The sequence below is a fragment of the Rhizophagus irregularis genome, chromosome 17, assembly GCF_026210795.1.
Source record: "Rhizophagus irregularis chromosome 17, complete sequence".
Taxonomy (NCBI): Eukaryota; Fungi; Glomeromycota; class Glomeromycetes; order Glomerales; family Glomeraceae; genus Rhizophagus; species Rhizophagus irregularis.
Genome location: NC_089445.1, coordinates 2,477,647 through 2,500,399, shown reverse-complemented (window position 1 = coordinate 2,500,399; position 22,753 = coordinate 2,477,647). Strand labels below are relative to the sequence as shown.

Here is a 22,753-nt window from a genome sequence, read left to right as displayed (position 1 = left end):
TACTTAATCATGTCTAAAATTAATATCATTATCCTCAATCCAAAGATTTTTATTAATTTCAACTTTATCTACAACCTTTTTAATGTCCACTTGGTCAATGATTTCATTAAGCATACTTTGTATAATTTTAAAAATAGGTAAAGTATAAATATATGAGGTATTGTTTGATAATTGTTGCAATTTATTTTCATCGATTCCATTTATTCCATCTGTGACACAAACATTACCATTTTCAATGAAAATTTTTCTATTTAATTTAGTTATCACACTTGTTATTCCATTAATACCATCGGAAACGACAATTTCATCATAAACTTGATAAGGATCTACAAGTTTACCACCATATTTATGATAAATGAATAATCTTTCAGTATTTTTCAAAGTTATGAACTGCACACCATGTGCATTATCCTCGTCTGCAAATAAATTATAATTAGAATATATGAAAAAATCTATCATATAAATATGTACTGTATGTATTGTAAAAGTAATACTCACTCTTATAAATCAACATTCCATTTTCCATTGAATATATATATATATATATATGTGCTTTCTGATTTTTATTCATTGTTATTTGCCACGGACGAAAAGTAAATTCAGTGTATTTTCTTTCTAAATTCATTGTTAATAAATCAAATTGAAGCATTTTACAATCGGTATCGCCAACAATTAGAAATAACTTTGTTCGATATATAGAACATATTTCAACTTGACCATTTAAACTTTCAGGAATCTCTATATCAATAATTTGAGAATATTCCCAAGGAACTGTATTTTTTGGTTTTTCTGTGAAGCAGTATTTATAAATTTTGCGATCTCCTAATGATACTTGAATTAAATCACCATTAGGAAGGAATCCAATAGTAGCATAATCAACTTGATGCTTTAGTTTAAGAAATCGATCACTACTAGTATGATCACTATTTAAATCAATCAACCCTACAATTACAATATAAATTATTAATTAAAACATAAAATTGAATCACTATTATTTTGAGTCAAAATAAATACCTACAATTATCTCCTAAACTACGTAATAACAAGATTTTTTTACTTAGCGTTTGTAGTGCATAATAGTAATTTAAATCGTGGGCGATTTGATCAACCTTAAAATAAACATCGGGTTGTTGTGGACCATTATTTTCAATGTTAACTGACCATCCAAGAACCGATCTATCTTCATAACTATAAGTAACAACATAATCATCTGAATCATATTCTTCATTGATGTATAGAGAAACTTTAATTTGAATAATTGATTTCCTATGTTTTTTAAAAGTATCATCTTTCATTTCTGATGTGGATGTATTATTTTGAGTTTCAACTTCTATTTTATCCATATTACGTGAATGAATTTTATTTATAAAAATTTATGAAAAATATTTTTTTTGTCGCACTTTTTATAAAAAACTGACGAATTCATAAAATTTATTTATTTTATTAGGGGTATTGACATACAGTATATTAGCTAATATTTTGGGGGGATGGAGAGTTATGCAAAAATCTTAGATTACACAACTTTTAAAAAAATATGATTGGTTGCACGTGACCAAAATATTTTACCTGGGGATAAGCACAAAAAATATTAGCTAATATATGTCACTGCCCTTAAACATGCACGCCAAGCAAATTAATTTTTTTTAACAATAAAGTTAACTTCATTTAAATTGGACAAAAAAAGTAAAAATTAATATTTCATCATGCATAATGTTTGGTACAAAATATTGCGCCGGAAAGAACGATAAAAAAAAAAATATTTCTTGTCTTTGTTTTTGATTGTGCAGAATAAAATAGGTTAAAATCAAACAATGCCATTCAATTTTGTAACAATTTACGAGTTCTCTTCTATTATTACATGTGAAATTTTATTTATTTATGTTCTAATGCATGAATAAGTTAAAGAAAAAAACAGATTTAAGATTATCATATCAAACTATCTTATCTTTTTTATGTTTATAAAATGAGTTTCGAATAATTAATAATTCCGTGATACCGATTTTAGTACGACAGAAGTTGCAACAAATTGAGATTATTAAGACATTTAAAGAGCGGGTGAATAATGAAATAACGGTGAATATAAAACAAATATTAGTGGTTAAAAATAAACTAAAAATTAAAAATTTATCATCCAATGTGTATTTGGGAATTTTATACCTAAATTTAACCGAAAGCTATAAAAGGTTAACAATGTCATATCAATCAGACATATATATACATATATCCTGACAATCATTTATTATTAAACGCCAATACTAGACCTCTTATGACTGACTCAATTAAAACAGATACACGCTTTTTTTTAAGGTTTGACTGTGTACAAAAAAGTTCAAATAATATGCCAAAAGCAGTCTACTCACATCTATAATCTACATCATCATACAGGTTATTTAATAAAACTGGTTAAAAGCCACTTTGTACATTTGATATTTCACCAAGGAATGAAAAAAAAATAAAAAAGTTTATTCATTTACAGTAACCATCCATTAATTAACGATCCCCAATATACTATTCATCGGCTACACTACTATTTCTTATTTGTAATGGTCTTAGAACATGTTAAAAATTCTAATACTTTCACTTCGGTTACGTGTCCTTGTTGAATATTCCTGCTATGGAAAAGGGTGTAACAAATCGAATAAAAAATTCTAGAAATAATTATTAGTCACATTACTTTCTGTTCATGGCGTAGAGTATCATGTGATATCTTGCAATGGAAACGAAAGAAGAAAAAAAATAAATGAGTGAAAAAGCTGTCGGTATTGATTTAAGAACGTCATATTCCTGTGTTGGTGTTTGGCAAAATGATAGGGTTGAAATTATTGCCAATGATCATGGTAATCGTACAACACCGTCATATGTCGCTTTCACTAGAAATTCTTATTGGAGAAGCGGCCAAAAATCAAGCTGTTATGAATCCACAATTTCTTGTTTAGTAGCATCGGATTTTCCAAATTTATCCACTTTTTCGCTTAATTTTACATGATATCAATCATCTATGTTTTTTTAGAAAAGGAACATATATTTTGCATATGAATTTATAATACAATTTATTCTTTTAGTTTATTGCATCTAGTGATTCAATTTTAAAATCTATAATTTTTTTTTGTGAAATAAACATAGTTTTTGAAATTTATCTTTAAAAATTATATTAAATAATTTCTGAAACCTAATATTTATTATTTAATAAAGTTTTTCAATAACATAATCATTTTAGGAATTTTCTAAATTTGGTAATTCCCGTCAAATTTCATTAAACTCTTCTGAAAGTAGTAGTAATAATGTTGGTGATAGCGGTATTTATGCTTGCAACTATGTTAGCAGGTGGATTTTATGTAAGACATTTACCAACCGGCTTAACTTGGTTAAAATATTTTGTAAGTAGTTACGATAAATCTTATTAATCATATTATTAGTAAGAATTTTTTTTTCAAACCAATAATATTAACAATTTTCTATCTCTATTAATAGTCATACATAAAATACTCGTATTCTTTGCTTTTGCAAATTCAATTTGATTCACCGAAAGTTCAATTTAGATGTGCTAGACCAGGAGAATTACCTGCCGGAGAATTAAGTATGTGTGACACAGGAGACGATGTTCCAATGTCAAGTATTCCCGGTATTTCTATAATAGAGAATCTAGGATTAAATGATTTACCTTGGTATACTAACCTAATAGTATTATTAGGTTTCTGTATTGTAGTGCGTGTTCTTGCTTATTTTTCATTACGTAAAAACAGTAGGAGAAACAAAGAATAATAATAATAGTTATAATAATCGAATACTCTACTTGTATAATTGAATCATACTATATGCTGTGCCTCAGGTGTCAATTTGCATCAGGTGATAATTGACATAAGTCAGATACCTAAAGCACATTCGCCTGTATCGCTACAATCAAATCCTTTTTTTTCATTCATGAAATTACTTTTTAATCTAGAAGTAAATTTATATAATCACAATAAATTATACATTTGATATATACGAAATCATTTACTTGATGCATAAAGCAATTTTTTTTTTTTTTACGGGATTAAACATATGGTGTTATTTTCTTTCACGATTTGCAATCATGCTATTACGAAATTGTTCAAAAATCATAGTTATGATATCATCCCAATTGAAGCGATCGAGAATAAATTTGGAAATGATCCATTCTACTCCAAAATTACAGTATTGTGTTATAAGGATAAATGGTCGTAAGGATGAAATCATATAAAAAAGATTACCGAATTCCGATTATAAGTTGTATAGGGAAAGAATCACGGGATACATTATTTTAAAGATGATGATGTTGTTACTGCAATTGAAATTTAGCTGGAGTCGCATCCATTTTACTGACAAACATTTCACCAACAATCACCTCCGAGTTTTACCGACAGAGTCATTTTGCAGACAAATGTTTCACCAACAATCATCTCACCGACAAGGAAATTTAGGAAAAGAGTTAGGGTTAGGTAAGAAAATTGGGTTAGAATTAGGGTTAGGATAAGTTAAGGTAAGTGAATTGGGATTTCAAAACTGTCAGTGAAATAACTGTAGGTAAAATGATCCCGTCAGTGAAATGATTATTAGTGAAACGTCTGCCAGTAAGATAATTGTCGGTGAAATGATTGTCAGTGAAATGGGCCAGACCTTTATATGAAATTAAAATTTGTCAATCAATTACAGCTGATTTTTACTATAACTTTAAATTATTCATTTGTTAGATTAATTAGTTGTTTTATTCCATAATAATTAATAAATACATTATTTAAAACTTATACTACTCTGAAGAAGTTTTCCCATTTCCGAAACTCTAGAATCCTACAAACTAAGAGAAAGTAAACAATTCCTAATGAAATGAAAAAAATTAGTTTAAGTTTTTCGTCTTCAATATTCTGAACTCAAACATCCGGCGAATATAATAAAAAAATAATTCTTTTTTTTCGAATAATGCGGGTGCAAATAGTAATTTTTTTTATTAAAGTCTACAAAAAAAAATAAAATAATAAACTTTTAAATAAAAAACGTAAGTTTCGTAATGAAAGTTGTGAAACTTACTCATCTCTAGTATCCGAACCCTAAAATCATGAAGCCTACAAATAGAAGAATAAAACGTTATTAAACGTTTACATTAAAAAAAAAACAAAAAGAAACGATAAATTTCGCAACCGTTTCTAATCTCAAGTACTCTGACCGATACCCTCTTAGAAAATTGTAAAACGAATTTTGCATATTGTTTACACTAATTAACCAGAAATATTTTTATTTCATATAATTGCATGTATTTTTACAACTTCATCATTAAAATTATACATTATCTTTTTTCTAGGACCTACAGAAAAATTATAAAAAAAAAGAAATGCAAGTAAATGTTTCATTTAAAAAACAAAAAAAAAGGTAAGTTTCAACAAAACTTACCCGTTTCAAAAGTCAAAACTCTAACTCTTATAATCGATACCTAAAAAAAAATAATAAACGAAACATTAAAGCGTTTTTATTAATAAAAAAACCAAAATATAAAGTTTTGAAACTAAAAGTTGTGAAACTTACCAAAACTAAATGCCCGATCTCAATGAAACCCACAAAAAAAGAAAAAGAAACGTTAGAATGTTTCTTAATGTAATCTATCTATTGTGTATATAGTATTTCGTACCAAAGAATTATTTTAAGATTGTTATGTTAATTGCCAAAGAATTAGCCCTAACATAAATATGAAAGTGGCCACAAAATTGGTCCCATTCCAAATATTCGCTTCAGAATTCAGAAGGAGGGTTATGTTACTTATGTAACGGATATTTGTACTTCACCATCAAGACGTGTAACGTAAAATTAGATCAAAATTAACAAATTAAAAAATTCTCTAAGATAATTAATTAAAACTTACAAGACAGCTTTATGTTTCCCTATAAAAAAGGTTTGTGCTAAATTTGTGCCAAACGGGCTAATTTATTCGAAATTTGTGCTAAAAAATAATATAAAATTCGAACAAATTCTAAACAAATATCGTATGATTAACCCATTTGGCACAAATTTAGCACAAACTTTTTTTATAGGGTTTTCAGACGGAAGAAGTAGCAGCACGGACGAGATCCAAAAAGTCCATTAGTTTTCCCTTTGATTAGGTAAATCACTATCTCTCATCGCTTCCCAAGTAATACTTCATTATGTTCGAATCGCATATGCAATTCCTACAATTCGTAGCAAGGCTCTTAGAACTAAAAAATTATTAAAGTTTTCAAAATGAATTATGAATTTTAATTTTAACCTGTACGTCATATTATATTGTTCCGATGAAAAAAAGATTATCCGCGTAAATGATTATCCTCTACCAGGTGAATTCGTTATATAATACTTTAATCTATACAGTTCACCTTCTCTATAGCGAATTTTTATATAACGAATAACTTGCTATAATGAAGAAAATTTCAGGTACAAATTTCTTTTATGTATAATAAAATGACCCTCAGTATAGTGAATTTCTCACTATAACGAATTTTAATCTCCAGCCCGTGGGATTCACTAGGGTGAACTGTATACCGAACAGTTCAGTATATAGATTCCACCAATAAAATCAAGTCACATGATTAATTTTTTTTTTTTACATTACACACTCTCACACAAACCCGCAAATATATTAGCCACATATTTTGCAAACCCTGAGGTTCGTTATATCCAGTGGCGACTGTAGTTTCTATATTTTGCATTTTTTTTTACAATATATTCTTCTAAAGTTCGTTATTTGTTGTATAATTAATTTAAATTTACCTTATTTACCTTGCTTGGAAAATTATTTTTCCCCTTACACCAAATAAACTTTATTTATTTAATTCCTCCGCAATTTTTTTTATATTAATTATATTGATTATAAATCAAATCTGAGTTACGATCTATCATCTATGATGATGATTTTTCCGTGTGTTACTTATTATAACCAATAACTTCTTATTGAAATTGGAAGGCTTGAAATTGGAAGATTCCAATATTCCAATGATTTTCAATATTAGTTTGTATATATATTTTTATGTGCTTCCAATAAAAATTTATTGGAAAGAATTGGAAGATTCCAATAGCTTCCAATCTTCCAATGCACATCACTGCTTATTATTTCTAACAAAGTAAAAATGTAAAAAAAAAAAAATATAAAAGGATCAAACTTTTCTTCGATTTTTCATTTCAAATTTATTTTATTCTATTTTTTTTTATTCCATAATATTTTGCCCGAATAACAGATTGACCTATTTTAATGAGACTACACCGCTACTATTCTGTCTCATTGAAAAAATAAAAACTTCCCTCTAATTAAAAAAAGAAAACGTTCAAAAAATTCCAATGGAACAAATAAAAAACGATCAAATTGTTACTGCGACTGATTCTTGTTCAAGTTCTATGTCACCGACCATAAATGAAAAAACATTGGTATTTATTGTCTTTTTAAAATAAAAAAAAAAAAATTAAATCGATAATCCTTTCTTTCCTTTTTTTTTAGACAAAATTCGAAGGAAGTGATGATATTAATGATCTCTCAATTCAAATAGAAAGATCAGCAAAACGAACAGAATTAATACAGAGTACTGAAAAAGGATCAACATCCGCGAAGAATCCTGCTTACGTAGAATGGTATGGAATAAATTATTCTATATCTGAAGATCATAATGTATCCTGGTGGAATAAAATTAAAAATTCTGATTCTAAATTAGAATCCGGTAAACATGTACGGAAAATAATAGAAAATATTCATGGTTGTGCTAATCCAGGTAACTAATTTATGAATTTTGTAAATTTTGTACATGTATATTTTTTAAAAAATTAATAATCTTATTTCATTTACAAATAAATTAATTTAAAAGGTGAGGTTCTCGCGATCATTGGACCTTCTGGTTGTGGTAAAACCACTTTGTTAAATCTTCTTGGCGATCACGTTGGAAGTAAAGGAGTTCAAGGAACTATAACTCTAAATGGTCATAAAATAACGAAAAATTCAAAGAGGTTTGTTGCTTATTGTACTCAAGATGATATCTTTTTCTCTCATTTAACCGTAAAGGAAACTCTCAGTTACACTGTAAGTAATGTAAGATAGAACGCAAAACTTAAATGCTGCGCCATCGTTCTCTACTTCTTTATATGTCGATACTTTTTTTTTATATATTTGAATTAAATTTTTTTTATTTACAAATTTAATAGGCTCGATTACGTCTTCCACGTGAAATGTCACGACGTGATAAATTAAAACAAGTTGAAAATACTATGGCATTATTAAATTTGACGAAATGTGCCAATACGATAATAGGAGACCATATAACTCGTGGTGTATCGGGAGGAGAAAGAAAACGAGTCAACATTGCATCTGAACTGTTAACAGATCCAAGTGTCATTTTACTAGACGAACCAACATCCGGTTTAGGTGAATAATCAAAAGATAATTCGAAATATTCGCTTCATTTTTTTTTATTAATTTCTTACTCTAATTTCATTATCAGATTCTTCATTGGCTCTTGAGATTACAACAATTCTTAAAGAATTCGCTGTTAAGCAAAAGAAAACCATTATTATGGTTATCCATCAACCTTCATCTCAAGTATTTGAATCTTTCGATAAATTAATGTTAATGGCTGATGGACATATGGTCTATTTTGGTGAAAGAGCTGGTGTAGTAGATTACCTTGCTGATCAAGGATATAAATGTCACCCTAATTTTAATCCCGCTGATTATATATGTATGTATCATTTTTTATTATAAACATTTATATTTTAAAATTTAAATAAATATATGCAGCATTATAACGTTTTTCTTTTCATTATAGTGGAACTTTTGAACGATAATACAATCAAGCAGAAATTAATAAATGCATATACACATAAAACTCGGGATGATCCAACTGGAAAACAAATAGTCGAAAAGTATTCTCGTAGAACGCGTGCTGATAATCAATTAAATAATACCATATTAAATGCACCGGTTACAAGTGAACGTCGTTGGGAAGCTACATTTTTGCAACAACTCTCGATTCTTACCGAAAGAACCTTTAAACAAAATATAAAAATTAGCTTATCAAAAGTTAATATATCTCACACCATTGTTTTGACTATATATTGTATCTTAATTTGGCTTCAAATTCCTTTCTCTGAAACTAGTATAAATGATCGTATTGGAAGTGTGAGTATCGATGCATGATATAAAATTCTTTTTTTTTTAACTTCATTTATTCTAAATTTCTATTTATATTTTATTATAGATGTTCTTCGGTAGTGTAGTTTGGTCATTCTATGTATTGAGTGAATCAGTATTATCTTTCCCGTTGGATTTAGTCATGTTATCGAAAGAACGTCAATCACGATCTTATCGTTTACTATCATATTATTTATCCAAACAAATCGCCGAATTACCTTTAGTCTTATTTAATCCTACATTATTTACTATCCCAGTATATTGGGCATCAAATCTATTACCAGATTTTGGTAGATTTGTAGCTTATTTAGTAGTAACTTTACTTAATGCATTAACTACTCAGAGTTTCGGTTATTTATTTGGTGCCACTATATTGAATGTACAAAAAAGTATAAGTTAGTATTATTTTAAATATTTTAATCTTATAATTTTGTAATATATATATTTAATTAATTGAATTTTTTTTCTATCGAATATAGTTGTTAGTTTGGTATTTATGCTTGTATCTATGTTAGCAGGTGGATTTTATGTAAGACATTTACCAACCGGCTTAACTTGGTTAAAATATTTTGTAAGTAGTTACGATAAATCTTATTAATCATATTATTAGTAAGAATTTTTTTTTCAAATTAATAATATTAACAATTTTCTATCTCTATTAATAGTCATACGTAAGATACTCGTATTCTTTGCTTTTGCAAACTCAATTTGATTCACCGAAAGCTCAATTTAGATGTGCTAGACCAGGAGAATTACCTGCCGGAGAATTAAGTATGTGTGACACAGGAGATGTTCCAATGTCAAGTATTCCCGGTATTTCTATAATAGAGAATCTAGGATTAAATGAAATACCTTGGTATGCTAACCTAATAGTATTATTAGGTTTCTGTATTGTAATGCGTGTTCTTGCTTATTATTCATTACGTAAAAACAGTAGGAGAAACAAAGAATAATAATAATAATATGATAGTTATAATAATAGAATACTCTACTTGTATAATTTGCGTCAGTTGATAATGACATAAATCAGATACCTAAAGCGCATTCACCTGTATCGCTACAATCAAGTCTTCCTTTATTTCATTCATGAAATTACTTTTAATTTATAACAGATAAGTAAATTGATATAATCACAATAAACTATACGTTTGATATATACGAAATCATTTACTTGATGCATAAAACAAATTTTTTTTTTACGGGATTACATATGGTATTTTTTTTCACGATTTGCAATCATGCTATTATGAAATTGTTCAAAAATCATAGTTATGATATCATCCCAATTGAAGCGAGAATAAATGTGGAAATGATTCGTTCTATTCCAAATTACTATTGTGTTATAAGGATAAAGGATGAAAAGATTACCGAATTCCATTAAATTCCCGATTATAAGTTGTACAGGAAAGAATCACGAGACACATTATTTTACGAGCTGTGCCTGATTCTAACCTATAATAATTACGGTTAATCGTGTTACTTATTTATATATTGTTTCCGACGGCAATGCCAGCCTTCAAATGTGACATGATCTCTTATTGAGCAAAAATGCATAAATTATATAAAGTTAAAAAAGAAAAAGAAGGAAAAAAAAAGTAATTTTACAAAAAAATCTCATGATTTCACATAAATCATAATATTTAAACCTACTTACACATGACAAGACCAAATAGATTCTAATTCATTCTTTTCAATGTTAATGAATGTCTCGGCACGTGACTTGATATTATGAAATTTAAAAAAAAATTGTTCTACAGGTGCCAAAATTGTTGTTCATGTTTTCATATCGAAAATTACTCTTCAGTTGGTAATGCTAAAAAATTAATTTAAAAAAAATCATTAGTATGGTTGATACCAGAGGACCACACAACATAAAAAAAAAACCCTCCAAGAAAAGTGAAGGTAGCAAAACCACTTCAGTGTACTGTCATGGTCTTGATACTAACATAGGAGTGTGTTGGTTAACACTCCTTCAGGAAAACCAGTTCACACCTCTTCTCTTTTTAGTCTTTTTTTGTCTGTAAGCTTGTTTATCAAAATTCCCTGCTTAGCATGCTTATTGCTCTATTTGTCATTCCTTATATGTCACTGACCAATCAGAATAATAGGGGTAATTAGTGAAAAAATGAAAATGTTACACTGCCACAAAAGAAGAAATAGCATAATCTTATAAAATATGTTATTTCCGTTTATATTTTCAGTATGAAGTAATAAAGAAATAGATATAAATTGCACTCCATATTTTTTAATGATATTGTTTAATTTCGATAGTTGAAATGGTGACTACTAAACAATAATAGATGTGAGCTATATCTGGAGTAGTTTTTACTTTACGTTAATTCATAGCTAGCGAGGGTGACAAACTGTATTTTTTTTTTTGTATTTTACAAAAAAAGCTATTCTTTATAGAATATAGTATACACTTTGGAGAGTATTCTATATTTTTGGGCATCAAGATTGTATTCTCAATTCTTGATTCTTGATCCTTATATATGAAAGCTCATACTATTTGTATATTTTATTTTCTCGTTAATATTTGTTTTGATACACAGATTGAAGTGATTAAGTGATTATGAGATTTGGTTATATTATATTTATGAGTTTCTAAATAACGAACATTATTTAAAGCTAGCAAACCCAGCATAAAAATTTCAGACATATCTTCTTGTTCATCGTCTAAATCTGTATTATCTTAGGCCCAAACAATACTAATATAGGTAGGAGCTGAAGATGCGTCATCATCTTAGTAACTATCAATTTGATTTTGCGTAACTTTGATTGAATTTTAGGATGGTAAGATGTTGGATTTGCTTATTTTTAATACATTTTTGGAAATAAGTTTCCTTTTTTTGTAATAATTTAATTTATTAATTAAAAATACCTACTAATAAAGAAAATGAATTTGCACATCGTTTCTGGTAAAATATAAAATAGTGATACTTTCTTCGTAATAGCTATACACTAAAACATCTACAAAAGCTTTTTTTTCTACAAGAACAACTTAAAGCACACACTTTTCTTTTTGCATCAGATAACAATGTTTGCTCAATTGTTTAAATATACACTTTTTTTTTAGTTGTGATCATAACAACAACCATAGGAATGCCCGCATCAAATGTTTGCTTTCCAAGAGAGACACGGTTGCCTCATGCCCAGACCGTAACTACCTTATTTATTCAAGCTCCTGGTGCGGATCTCTGATCCAAATAAAAGTGGTATGTTATGCTGATGGTGCGAACATTTATGAAATATTTGATCAAAATTGTAATCCAGATGAACACTGTGTTGATTTTCTTCATGATAATTCGAACCCATTTGCAATGTTTATTCATCTACGAAAACTTTAGAGATTTTCTAATGGTCATAGTGATGTTGAAGCTTGTTCGGTCACTATTAGATTTGACGGAAACACCAATGGTAGAGTATCAATCGGAATGACAACATATTCATAAAGTAATCAACCAATACAAGTACTTGATTTGACTTGAAGACTTATTGGCAATGACCTTAATCATGAAGCTGATAAACATAAGTAATTGATTATAAAGCGCATGATAATGTGACTTTCTGTTTCATTCCAGGCGCAAGTGATCCGCATAATCCAGTTGCTGCTAACCAAGTATTTTGCTGAAGCCTACATTGTGCTTCTTAACGGAAATTCTGCTGCAAATGCTGAAGATATTACTCCAGTTATTTCGCAAAATTAAAATCTGAGAATATGTTTACATTCGAATAATTCCATCAGTATTTCAAAAAATTCTTCTTTCGAATACCACATTGTGAATAGTTATATTACTGTTATTTTATAGTATTAAATAGAATATTTTTATATAGTCGGTATTCTCTTATAGTAATTATAATATATTTATCAATAATCTAAAAGTAAGGGAAAATCTTAATAATATTTCTCTTTTTTCTTTTTACTTTTTTTTCCTAATGAATATAATCTTAAGTGGTGGTTCATTCTATCAAAAAAACTTTATTTTGAATTAATAAGTTTTTAAAAAGTACCTTATCAAGTGTTATATTGATATAAATAAAAATGTTCAAAAGAAATATAAAAGCAAGTAGGGCGAACATTTTTTATCAATTTTTAAATAAATCTTTTTTTTTTTGTTAACGGTTAGTTATTTGAGACCTAATTTGATTTTTTCTAGCGAGATTGAAATTTAAAGGTAGCCCTTATCTGGTGTCCACGTGGATGTTCACTTTATATATTAATTTTTGGCTGGAATTAGGGTTAATATCTGGGTTCTATTTCAATGACATCAAAACACTATAACGATATCGGGATTGTGAATTATCCTATTTCTAATCTGACAAAAACGTCATGGCGATATCTTAATTTATATTAAAAAAAATTGAACAGCATTCACATTAATCGGATGTAACGAGGCTTCTCTAGACTTTATAAGTTGCAATTATTAGTAAAAAAGTCGTTGTTTGGCCGAATAGTAGCTGAGTATTATTACGCAAAAAAAAAGTCACAATAAGAATATCCATCTAATTTATGTACTGTATACCGTTATAATAAGGTTTACTCGGAAAGGCTTGTATATAAATTATTTTTTATTTACGTGCAAACTTTTTGCGCCAAATTTTGCATTGATAACCGAAATGTTTCACCCTGATTATAAACATATTATCAATAAGATTTCAGAAAGCCTAATTAATTCTTGCGAAACATACAGTAAATTAAAAAATAGTGTTATCGTCAGGTTAGCTATTCTCATTCACTCACGGCATAAATAACAGTAGATTCATAAGGTCTATATTTGCGAATATATAAAAATACGCACACATGTTTAAAAATTCAAATATCTTGGCTCCTTTTGTTATATTTTTTGTAAATAATACATGAAAAAGAAGCCGGGTTGGCCCTTTCTCATGTATTTACAAAAATAATAAAGAATAAAGTAATAAAAATTTGATTGATTTTAAACTGTACATGTGTTTTAATGTAATTGAGGGGGAAACTGATCGCATATTTTTTATTACGTTAGATTAGAGTGTAGATAGAGACAACCTTAGTGGTTGTAATATTATAAACGTAAGTTGTAAATTGGCTGTAAAAACTACACTATTGTGGTTAACAAAAAGATGGTAATTTTGATTTAATAATTACTCGACTTTAGTCTTTCCAACTATTTACGGCTAATCTATGCTCACAGCAACAAACCTTAGCGTAGATAGAACATAGATAATGCAATAATAAAGTTCTCCTGAAAATGCTTATATATATATATTTGTAATATATATATTGTTATAATTTATTTTTCTGTGTAATTCTTAGAACGCGCGAAAGCCAACTATCACATCACATTTATATGGAAGATTTGACAAGGCGTTAAAAGGGTTATAGTTGGTTTGTTATAAGGATAAACAAAATTGATTCTTTATAATGACACAAAACTAAAAAAAAATATTATTATTTTGTAATTTATGTTCATAATTTTTGCACCGCTTTCGACTTGAGAGAATATAAATTCTTTTTTTTTTTTAAAAAAAAAAAAAAACTTTATATAAAATTATATTTTACTTTATTTTGCAATGTATCAGATATAGTGGAAAAGATTCTCTTAAAACTTGATTAGATATAAATTTACATTTATATATCAGATTATCGACAAGTATTTTAAAAATCGTTTTATTCTAAAGACAACCTTATCCAAGTTTCCGTATATACAAACGTTAAATCAGTAAAGCCTCCACAAAGAACATAAAATATTAGCCTCGAATGTAAATAATTTTCTCTGCGCTCTCAGTTTCATCTACGTGATCAAGACCCAGATAATCCGTATTTGACAATTCCCTTTCCGATAAGATTATATCTAATAAAATCACGTACCATTAACAAATTATTGAATATAAAATAAAATTAAAAATATTTATATTAATTTACCGTCATCCTCGAGATATTCAGGTTTTTCGTATGTTATTTCTGATATAATTGCAATTCTTATTCTCGAAAATTCAATTTTATTCATACCAAGCCGAAGCTGAAGACGTATCTTAATATCAGTGAGTGTCTCACCCTGAATTTAAAAATTATATATATTAAAATTCTTTAAGCTATTTAATCAAAAAACTAATAAATAAAATTACATTTTTAATAACAAATTTAAATGGAATTCCATGTGTTTGTATTGGATCTTTTATGAAATGATATACTTGTATTATTTGATCATTCGAATTAGCGAGTAATTCATCTTGAGGTATTTCCTGTAATTATCATACAGTAAATCACATATTATTAATGAGAATATGCATTCAAGTTAAAATAACCAAAAAATAAACAATAAAAAACAAATCATAACATAAATTCACCTCTGCATATAATGTCATAAATTCCTGTATCCTACCTGTCAGTTCGGTTTCCTTATACTCTTTTTGAATTTTATGATTCATAACTTCATATAATCTTATTTTAGCATCTGGTGATGACAATGTTACCTTTTTTAAAATTTCTTTTATTATTTCACTAACAATGGCATCCTTTTGAAGGCGAATATCAATAATTTCCTAAAATTAATTTAATCAATTTTTTTTGTTCTATGATATACTACTGTACACAAAAAATACACACATATATATGTACACTACCTCATTTTTAATAGTGTTTCCAAGCCAAATGATTTTAAAGAACTTTTCCTTTTCTGTATCTTCAGGCTTTCCGGGTTCTATAATATCTCCATCCAGTATTTCATAATATACTTTTGGTTTCCGAATCATATCTAAAAGGGCGCGATTTGCAGTTTGTTCAATTGGGTCATACGGTTTTTCAAATCGAATTTTAAGTAGATCTATGTTCAAATGAAAAGCAACTGCTTCAGCAACCTACAGTATAATAATGTAAGATTAATTAAATAATTATATAATATATATCAAAACTATAAAAAAAGTGGACTATACATGCTTGATCATATGTTAATTTTTTATTTAATATTAAATTAAATTTAGGATAATTTTTCAATCTTGGCTTGAATGAAAAAACAGTATGTAAAGACAAAGATTCATAAAACTGAGGAATACTATGAATACGACCAGCTTCAATATGCTCTTGAATTCTAATAAAAAAAAGGTATTAAAGGATCTTTAATAATTAATATCTAGTATTAAAAGGTAATAAAGTTTTTAATACACACTCTTTTTCCGTTAAATTCTTTTGAAAACAAATTATATCACCATTTTGTAACTCTAATCGTTGGAAAGTGAATCTAAGATCTATTTCATCAATCATATTTGGTTTGATTTCCTATAATTATATATAATATGTTAAAAAGATTCATCATTATTAAATGATACATAATTCTATAATATTTAAATTTGCTCACTTCATATAGTTTCAAAGGTGTATCTAATGGAAAATTCTTTTTCTTACAGAGAGTATGAATATAGTTACTACTTTTATCAAACCTTCGTACATATAATTGACCCAGACCTCTACGATTAAATATAAAGATTTTTATTAAATATGATAGAAATTTCATAAAAGGATAAATATAAAAATAAATCATACTCTAAAGTTTGCGTATCGGGATCAAAATATTTAAGGAAAATCAATATACTAATATTTTCTTTTATCGAAGAGAGCAATGTCTACAAAAGTTTATTTGATAATATATTAATATATATAAGTTTAAATTCAAGGTAAAAATCTGAAAAGACAAAATAAGTTATATAAAAATTATATACCTTGCCATTAAATTTTTTGTCTGCTACCTCCATATAAAGTTTCATTTCATCTTCTTGGGAAGTCAACCTTGCATGAATTTCCTTCATACCTAGTATAATGAAGTAAATTAAAATTTTATAATAAAAAATTCAAGGAAAAAAAAATAATAATTAAAAATATATTACTTGTATTAGAATAAGATTCTAGTATTGGAACATCAGGTCGAACAGTTCCATTTTGACGACTCGCTAAAATCCAAAACCTTACTTGTTCAGAGGGAATATTGAAATATTGAGAAACATTTTCTTTAAATACGCCATAAGTTGTATTCATTAAGATCTTATATAAATATATATCAGAAAGTGGCGTGTTTTCAAAATTAGCAAGATCAAACCCTTGATACTTTTTGAATTTTTCAACAGTCACAACCTATATACAGTACAAAAAAAATATTATTGTTTAAATAATGATAAATAGGATAAATAACAATAAAAAAAAAAAGTGTTATTTTATTGAAAATTACCTTGACAGTAAAAGTTGATAATAATTCATAGAACTTAGGAATTTCAAAGATACGAATACTTTTAATATGTTCCCTGATCCTAAAAAGATATTAAAAAAATTTTGCTTAATATTTAATATTTCAAAATAAATATTGGTGAAGACATACTTCATGTTTGATGCCTTTTGGAAACAAATTATATCCCCATTTTGTATTTCTGATTGTTTAATTGTGAAATTAGGATTCATTTCTTCTATCATGTTTGGTTTTATTTCCTATAATGATACATTATTTTTTTAAAAAAGATTTATAAACCCACTATATAACTCTATGACATTTAATATGATTCTTACTTCATATATTTTCAAAGGAGTATCTGGTGGAAGATTCTTTCTCTTACAGAGAACATTAATATAATCTCCAACTTTATCAAACTCTTGTACATATAAATGACCAAGACCTCTGTATGATAATAATATGTTAATATCTTTATTCTAATATATTGGATAAATAAAAAAAAATATATCTTACTCCAAAGTTTGTGTATCAGGATCAAAATACTTGAGGAAAACAATTATATTCTTATTTTCTTCAATTAAAGGGAACCATGTCTACATATATTTGATAATATAAGTTCTAAACCCTAACATAAAAAAGTCGGAAGAATTATATTATATAACAATTATACACCTCATCATTTATTGGCTTGTCTGCTACCTCCATGTATAACTTCAATTCATTCTGTAGTGGAACTATTTCATCACGAATTCCCTCCATACCTATTTATCACAATAAAATAAAATGATTGTAAGATCATTATAATAATAAATTTAATATATATATAGAAATATAGAAAAAGTGTATTACTAATATTCATATAAGATTCTGGTATTGGATGATCAGGTCGAATGGTTTTATTCTGACGATATACAAAAACCCAGAATCTTACTTGTTTCGAAGGGACATTGAAAGTTCGAGAAATATTTTCTTTAAAAACACTATACGTTTCGGCTTTCAGAATCTTAAATGTATATACATCATAAAATAAAAATTGATGATCAAAATTGACAAGGTCAAATCCTTGATGTTTATCAAATTTTTCGGTAGTTACAATCTATTTGCATGTAAAAAGTGAAATAATTAATAACAAGAATTTGAGACATTTCTTTTTAAAAAAAAAAAAAATTTACCTTGATGGTGAGATAAAAGTGTTTCATTTGAGGTTTATTCAACAAGGGCTCGCTCTATAAAAAAATGATTATAGCATATACATACAGAAAGTGGTGTACCCATATATATTGAGATAGGTAAATTCATATGTATGTTATTACTAAATTTGGAATATATTTTTTTTTTATGATGACACAGCATACCACATATAAATCGTTCTAGATCTTAAAATCGATATGTATCTGGTATATAGATTTTTGGTAGGGTTTTCGAACGATCATTTGCATTACAAAAATCAGTTAACTATGAAGAACATAAATTATTATAAATGTGATTAAACTTAATCTTGAAAATTTATTATGATACTATGCATCATAATTTATTTTATCATTAATTTAACATTTATACTATGAATGCTAATTAAATAATATTCATTTATTTATATATCTATTACTGTATTCGTCAATATTATTTCTTTTTTTTATACTTAATACCTACGATAATATACAAGTTAGGTCCTTATTAATATTTACGGGATGTACGAATTTTTGTTAGCTGACTTTTTAAGATATAATTGATTATATAAAATATAATATTTTTCCTATTTGATTCTCTATTATGTAGTACGCTTATTGCTATTTATCCAAATTTTAAATTAAAAAATGAAAAATTTTATTAATAAAATTATAATTTTATTATATTTTTAATCTCAAATGCTCTATCGAGCAGCCGGAAAAATGACAAGTCGTTACTGTAACATTTTCTGCATCAGTGGAACGTACTGTAAAACCTTCTAGTCATATTATCTACAAAAGGCTTTCATAGAAATTTTAATAATTATAAATTATAACCTAAAGTAACTCGTAAGTGCCGTTATTAAACTACTAGTTGGTTTAAAGATCATAAATGAGGAAATCTGGCGGTATAATAATGATCTTTTTTTCTTAATGTTAATTGAAAAAAAAAAAAATTTTAATGAAATTGAATAATATAATAGTTGGACTTGGAGCTATACAAAATGCAGTAAATCTGCAATGATGATAATGATGTTTTCTAAGGACAAGTATACTAAAATTTCGTGATTATTTATTTTGTATAATATAAGCCCTTTTGAAAAATTATGATATATTGGAAATATATACGGTACGGTCCTGCGGGAGTGTTGGAATAGGGACCCTAAAAGAAAAGGCGAAAATAGCTAATGAATCAAATGAAATTGGTAAACCATGATAAAATTTTTAGAAGTCAAATTATTTATAATGCGATTCATTTTTGATAAAACTATTCATTATGACAATTAATGACAGACTATTTAAGTATAAGGCTTGGGTTTGATATTAACAATAATAATAAAATTAATACAGTATATATTCTTTAACGAGTATTATTAAATCTTAGATTCGATTAATGGTCAAAATTTTTATTTAAAAATCCTACGGATACCCATGTCGATTCCGGGGGTACATTTACCAGTTTTACCAGTTTAAATAAGTTTAATATAATTCTTTAAAATTGGAATTATGAATTATTGCAAATGAATTTCATATTAGCTAACAATACAATCATATTAAGAATAATATATCATCAGTAACAGAATAATGTTAAAATGAATAAAACTAAATTATTTTAAATATCTGCGTTAATTTTATATCAAGTTCTTAGGCCATAAATTTTAATTAACTTATAATTTAAATAAAAACTGCCACATGACGCAAATGCAATATTTGGACTAAAAAATATGTGATGATCTTCTTCCTTCAATATTTAATTCGCCTGGAGGTTATTGAATTAATATGGCATTCTGAACTCGCCACTTTTAAGCGAACTAAATACGAAAAATTTACTTTCTCAGTGTTCTTGTTTCAAATTTTGTAATACTCCATAAATAATTTCAAACAAAAGTTCCTTTGAATCTTGACAATTGGTTTTTCTTCAAAAGTCATATATCTCCCCAAAAATCACTCCAAAACATCTGAAATCTAGTAGTCTATTGGTGAAGCAAAATTTGCTCCGAAAATATTACGTTGACACCCGCCACGTTTCTTTATTAACATTTTTTCTATAAAGTATCATACTCAAAGCTGAAGAAAATAGTTTCTATTTTTATTAATGTTCTTAGCCGAATACATTATGTATGTCATGTGAAATGTTGTCGTAAACTTATCATAAAACAATTATAAATAATAAAAAGATACCTTTTACAAATAGCAACGTATATGAAATACAAAGAATTACTCTCACAATCCATAAAAAATGTAATTTTCTCAAAGTAAAACATGATCGTTATGAGCAATTATTAAAAAACACATTTAGCTAAGCTCATCATACCTTCCAATAGTAAAATATTTCAATTATCCGCAAACTTCGTGCCCTAAAAAATGTAAACCTTTATAATTTCAAATACGCCAAGAATCGTGTAAATATACTCACATTACAAAAATTAATTAATTCCTTTGATAGCACTATATATATAATGCTTATTTGATTATTTCAATGTCTCCTCCTTGTTGGAGAACGTGAACGTCTCCTGCTATAACTTCCTCGTCTATCCGGCGATCTTGATCGTGAACGTCTATCGTATGAAGAACGTCGATCACTAATAATACAAATATAAGTAATTTTATTATTATTTTTATTATTTGAAACTTTATAGGCTCGAATAAATAGTAAATAATATATTAACATACTAGTCATAGCGTCCACCACGGTAGTCTCTATGTCGGTCGCGATCATAACCCCTATCACGGTCTCGGTCACGGTCTCGCTCTCGGTCACGGTCACGATCATGGTAGCTTCTTCCCTCTCTTATGTCATTACCACGATCCTTATTCTTTTCCTTAAGTTCTTTTAACAAATCTCGTATTTTTAAATATCCAAGATGCATCTAAAATTGAAAATAAATAAATAAATAAATAAAACAACATAAAATTAAATGCGGAGAAAAAAAAATTCAAGTATTTTAAAACCTTTCCGCCAAAATGGTCAGCTAATCTATTGTGCGAATTAATCATACAATTAGTTATTATAATAATACTATGAGTCTCATTTAAAATTTCGAATATTTTTTTTTCTAATCATACCGTCTATCCGAATCAAATATAGACAAATAAGCACTACACACTTCACAAACGCGCAACTTTTGTTGTTGTGATGGACCACTACCTTCTGCTGAACTTTTAAGCTCTTTCTATTTAAAAGAAACTATCGTTAAATAAATTTAACAAATCGATTTAAATGATGATTACGCTAACCTCTTTCTCTGTTTTTATAACTTTTTTGGCATCTACATCTTGTAATAATTTAATTGATTCTGTAACTTTACCCTCTTCACCTAATAATTGACGGTATATATCTTATTCGTAATAAATTGAATTAAAATTGCTTCCAAATTATCAATTATATCATATTTACCAAGAACTTCTACTTCTTTAGTTAATTCCGATATTTCGGTTGCTAAACTTTCGATCTCTTTTGTCTATCAGAAATATAAGAACAAGAATTTTAAATTTACAGGAAGATCAGATGAGATAAATATTAATTCATACATACTAATTGTGTGACCTTAGCGCTATCTTCTGGAGTTTTGTCTAAACGTTTTTGTGCACTTGCAATTTTACGATCGCAATCTGCAACAAAATTGGCAAGATTCCGTTCAAATTCAGCTTCATAATCACATTCCTTTCTCTTTTTCGCTTCTTCATATTCGGATTTTAACCTTTCTGAATGCATTTTTGGACATGCTCCAAGATCCATTTTCTACATGATAAAATATATTAATTACAATCGGATGAGAATTAAATGAATTACATTTAATCATCTTTAATATAATATTAACCGTATTACTGTTTACATAAAATAATTGGAATACGAATTGCAATCGTGTTAGACAATTTAAAAAATAAACTGTTATAACTCGTGTTCAATTATTCTAGAAAAGCTCCTTACGTGAAAAGGTCATGTGGACAAAGTCCACAAAGGTAATTTCGACAAACTTTATCGTCATCGTATTTCATATGATCTGGAACACCACCTAGCGCCTCGGCGCCCATTAAAGCCTTCATATAATTATATAGTCATAAATTTTGTAAATAATTATTCACAACAAAAGAAACTAAAACACTATTTTCACACCTCCAGAGCCTTTCTTGCTTCTGCTGCCATATTTGAAGCGAAAAAATTTCTTCTTTGTAATTTTTTAATTTATATTTTATATTTTAGCATTGTGTCACGGGCTGTGTATGATTAACCAATA

The 22,753-nt window shown here is 27.3% G+C and overlaps 6 protein-coding genes across 6 annotated transcripts; 3 read left to right on the top strand and 3 right to left on the bottom strand.

Annotated features, from left to right (window-relative positions):
• Positions 1 to 3: 3 nt before the first annotated feature.
• Positions 4 to 1,343, bottom strand: OCT59_009281 (uncharacterized protein; the record flags this gene model as incomplete). The annotated part of the gene is made up of 3 exons (XM_025321244.2): positions 4 to 416; positions 499 to 942; positions 1,019 to 1,343. The coding sequence occupies 3 exons, from the start codon at positions 1,341 to 1,343 to the stop codon at positions 4 to 6; spliced, it is 1,182 nt and encodes a 393-aa protein (XP_025169439.2).
• Positions 1,344 to 2,740: 1,397 nt separating this feature from the next.
• On the top strand, positions 2,741 to 2,986 carry OCT59_009280 (uncharacterized protein; the record flags this gene model as incomplete). The annotated part of the gene is made up of 1 exon (XM_066133435.1): positions 2,741 to 2,986. One exon carries the CDS (start codon positions 2,741 to 2,743, stop codon positions 2,984 to 2,986), a length of 246 nt encoding a protein of 81 aa, XP_065999873.1.
• Positions 2,987 to 3,281: 295 nt separating this feature from the next.
• Positions 3,282 to 3,762, top strand: OCT59_009279 (uncharacterized protein; the record flags this gene model as incomplete). The annotated part of the gene is made up of 2 exons (XM_025332635.2): positions 3,282 to 3,377; positions 3,472 to 3,762. 2 exons carry the CDS (start codon positions 3,282 to 3,284, stop codon positions 3,760 to 3,762), a joined length of 387 nt encoding a protein of 128 aa, XP_025169438.2.
• A 3,555-nt stretch (positions 3,763 to 7,317) lies between these two features.
• Positions 7,318 to 10,107, top strand: OCT59_009278 (uncharacterized protein; the record flags this gene model as incomplete). Its single annotated transcript, XM_066133433.1, has 9 exons — positions 7,318 to 7,404; positions 7,475 to 7,742; positions 7,836 to 8,047; positions 8,170 to 8,389; positions 8,466 to 8,702; positions 8,790 to 9,142; positions 9,222 to 9,549; positions 9,634 to 9,725; positions 9,820 to 10,107. 9 exons carry the CDS (start codon positions 7,318 to 7,320, stop codon positions 10,105 to 10,107), a joined length of 2,085 nt encoding a protein of 694 aa, XP_065999872.1.
• Positions 10,108 to 14,881: 4,774 nt separating this feature from the next.
• OCT59_009277 (uncharacterized protein) lies at positions 14,882 to 18,548 on the bottom strand (the record flags this gene model as incomplete). Its single annotated transcript, XM_066133432.1, has 18 exons — positions 14,882 to 14,985; positions 15,057 to 15,189; positions 15,260 to 15,376; positions 15,641 to 15,676; positions 15,758 to 15,991; positions 16,071 to 16,221; positions 16,300 to 16,409; positions 16,489 to 16,597; positions 16,674 to 16,753; positions 16,850 to 16,938; positions 17,015 to 17,258; positions 17,353 to 17,431; positions 17,500 to 17,606; positions 17,685 to 17,793; positions 17,863 to 17,942; positions 18,022 to 18,110; positions 18,199 to 18,445; positions 18,522 to 18,548. 18 exons carry the CDS (start codon positions 18,546 to 18,548, stop codon positions 14,882 to 14,884), a joined length of 2,145 nt encoding a protein of 714 aa, XP_065999871.1.
• Positions 18,549 to 20,574: 2,026 nt separating this feature from the next.
• Positions 20,575 to 22,683, bottom strand: OCT59_009276 (uncharacterized protein). Its single transcript, XM_025321243.2, has 10 exons — positions 22,633 to 22,683; positions 22,447 to 22,556; positions 22,337 to 22,343; positions 22,051 to 22,257; positions 21,913 to 21,976; positions 21,753 to 21,832; positions 21,582 to 21,688; positions 21,468 to 21,492; positions 21,189 to 21,385; positions 20,575 to 21,097 (listed from the first exon to the last, which is right to left on the bottom strand). The coding sequence occupies exons 1-10, from the start codon at positions 22,660 to 22,662 to the stop codon at positions 20,992 to 20,994; spliced, it is 933 nt and encodes a 310-aa protein (XP_025169434.1). The 5' UTR covers positions 22,663 to 22,683; the 3' UTR covers positions 20,575 to 20,991.
• Positions 22,684 to 22,753: the final 70 nt, after the last annotated feature.

Coding starts and splice junctions, on each gene's coding strand:
- OCT59_009276 (XM_025321243.2), bottom strand. CDS start 22,662: ATGGCAGCAGAAGCAAGAAAGGCTCTGGAG. Junction 22,557..22,632: donor AAGCAAGAAAGGCTCTGGAG/GTGTGAAAATAG, acceptor AATTATATGAAG/GCTTTAATGGGCGCCGAGGC. Junction 21,689..21,752: donor TTATAAAAACAGAGAAAGAG/GTTAGCGTAATC, acceptor TCTTTTAAATAG/AAAGAGCTTAAAAGTTCAGC.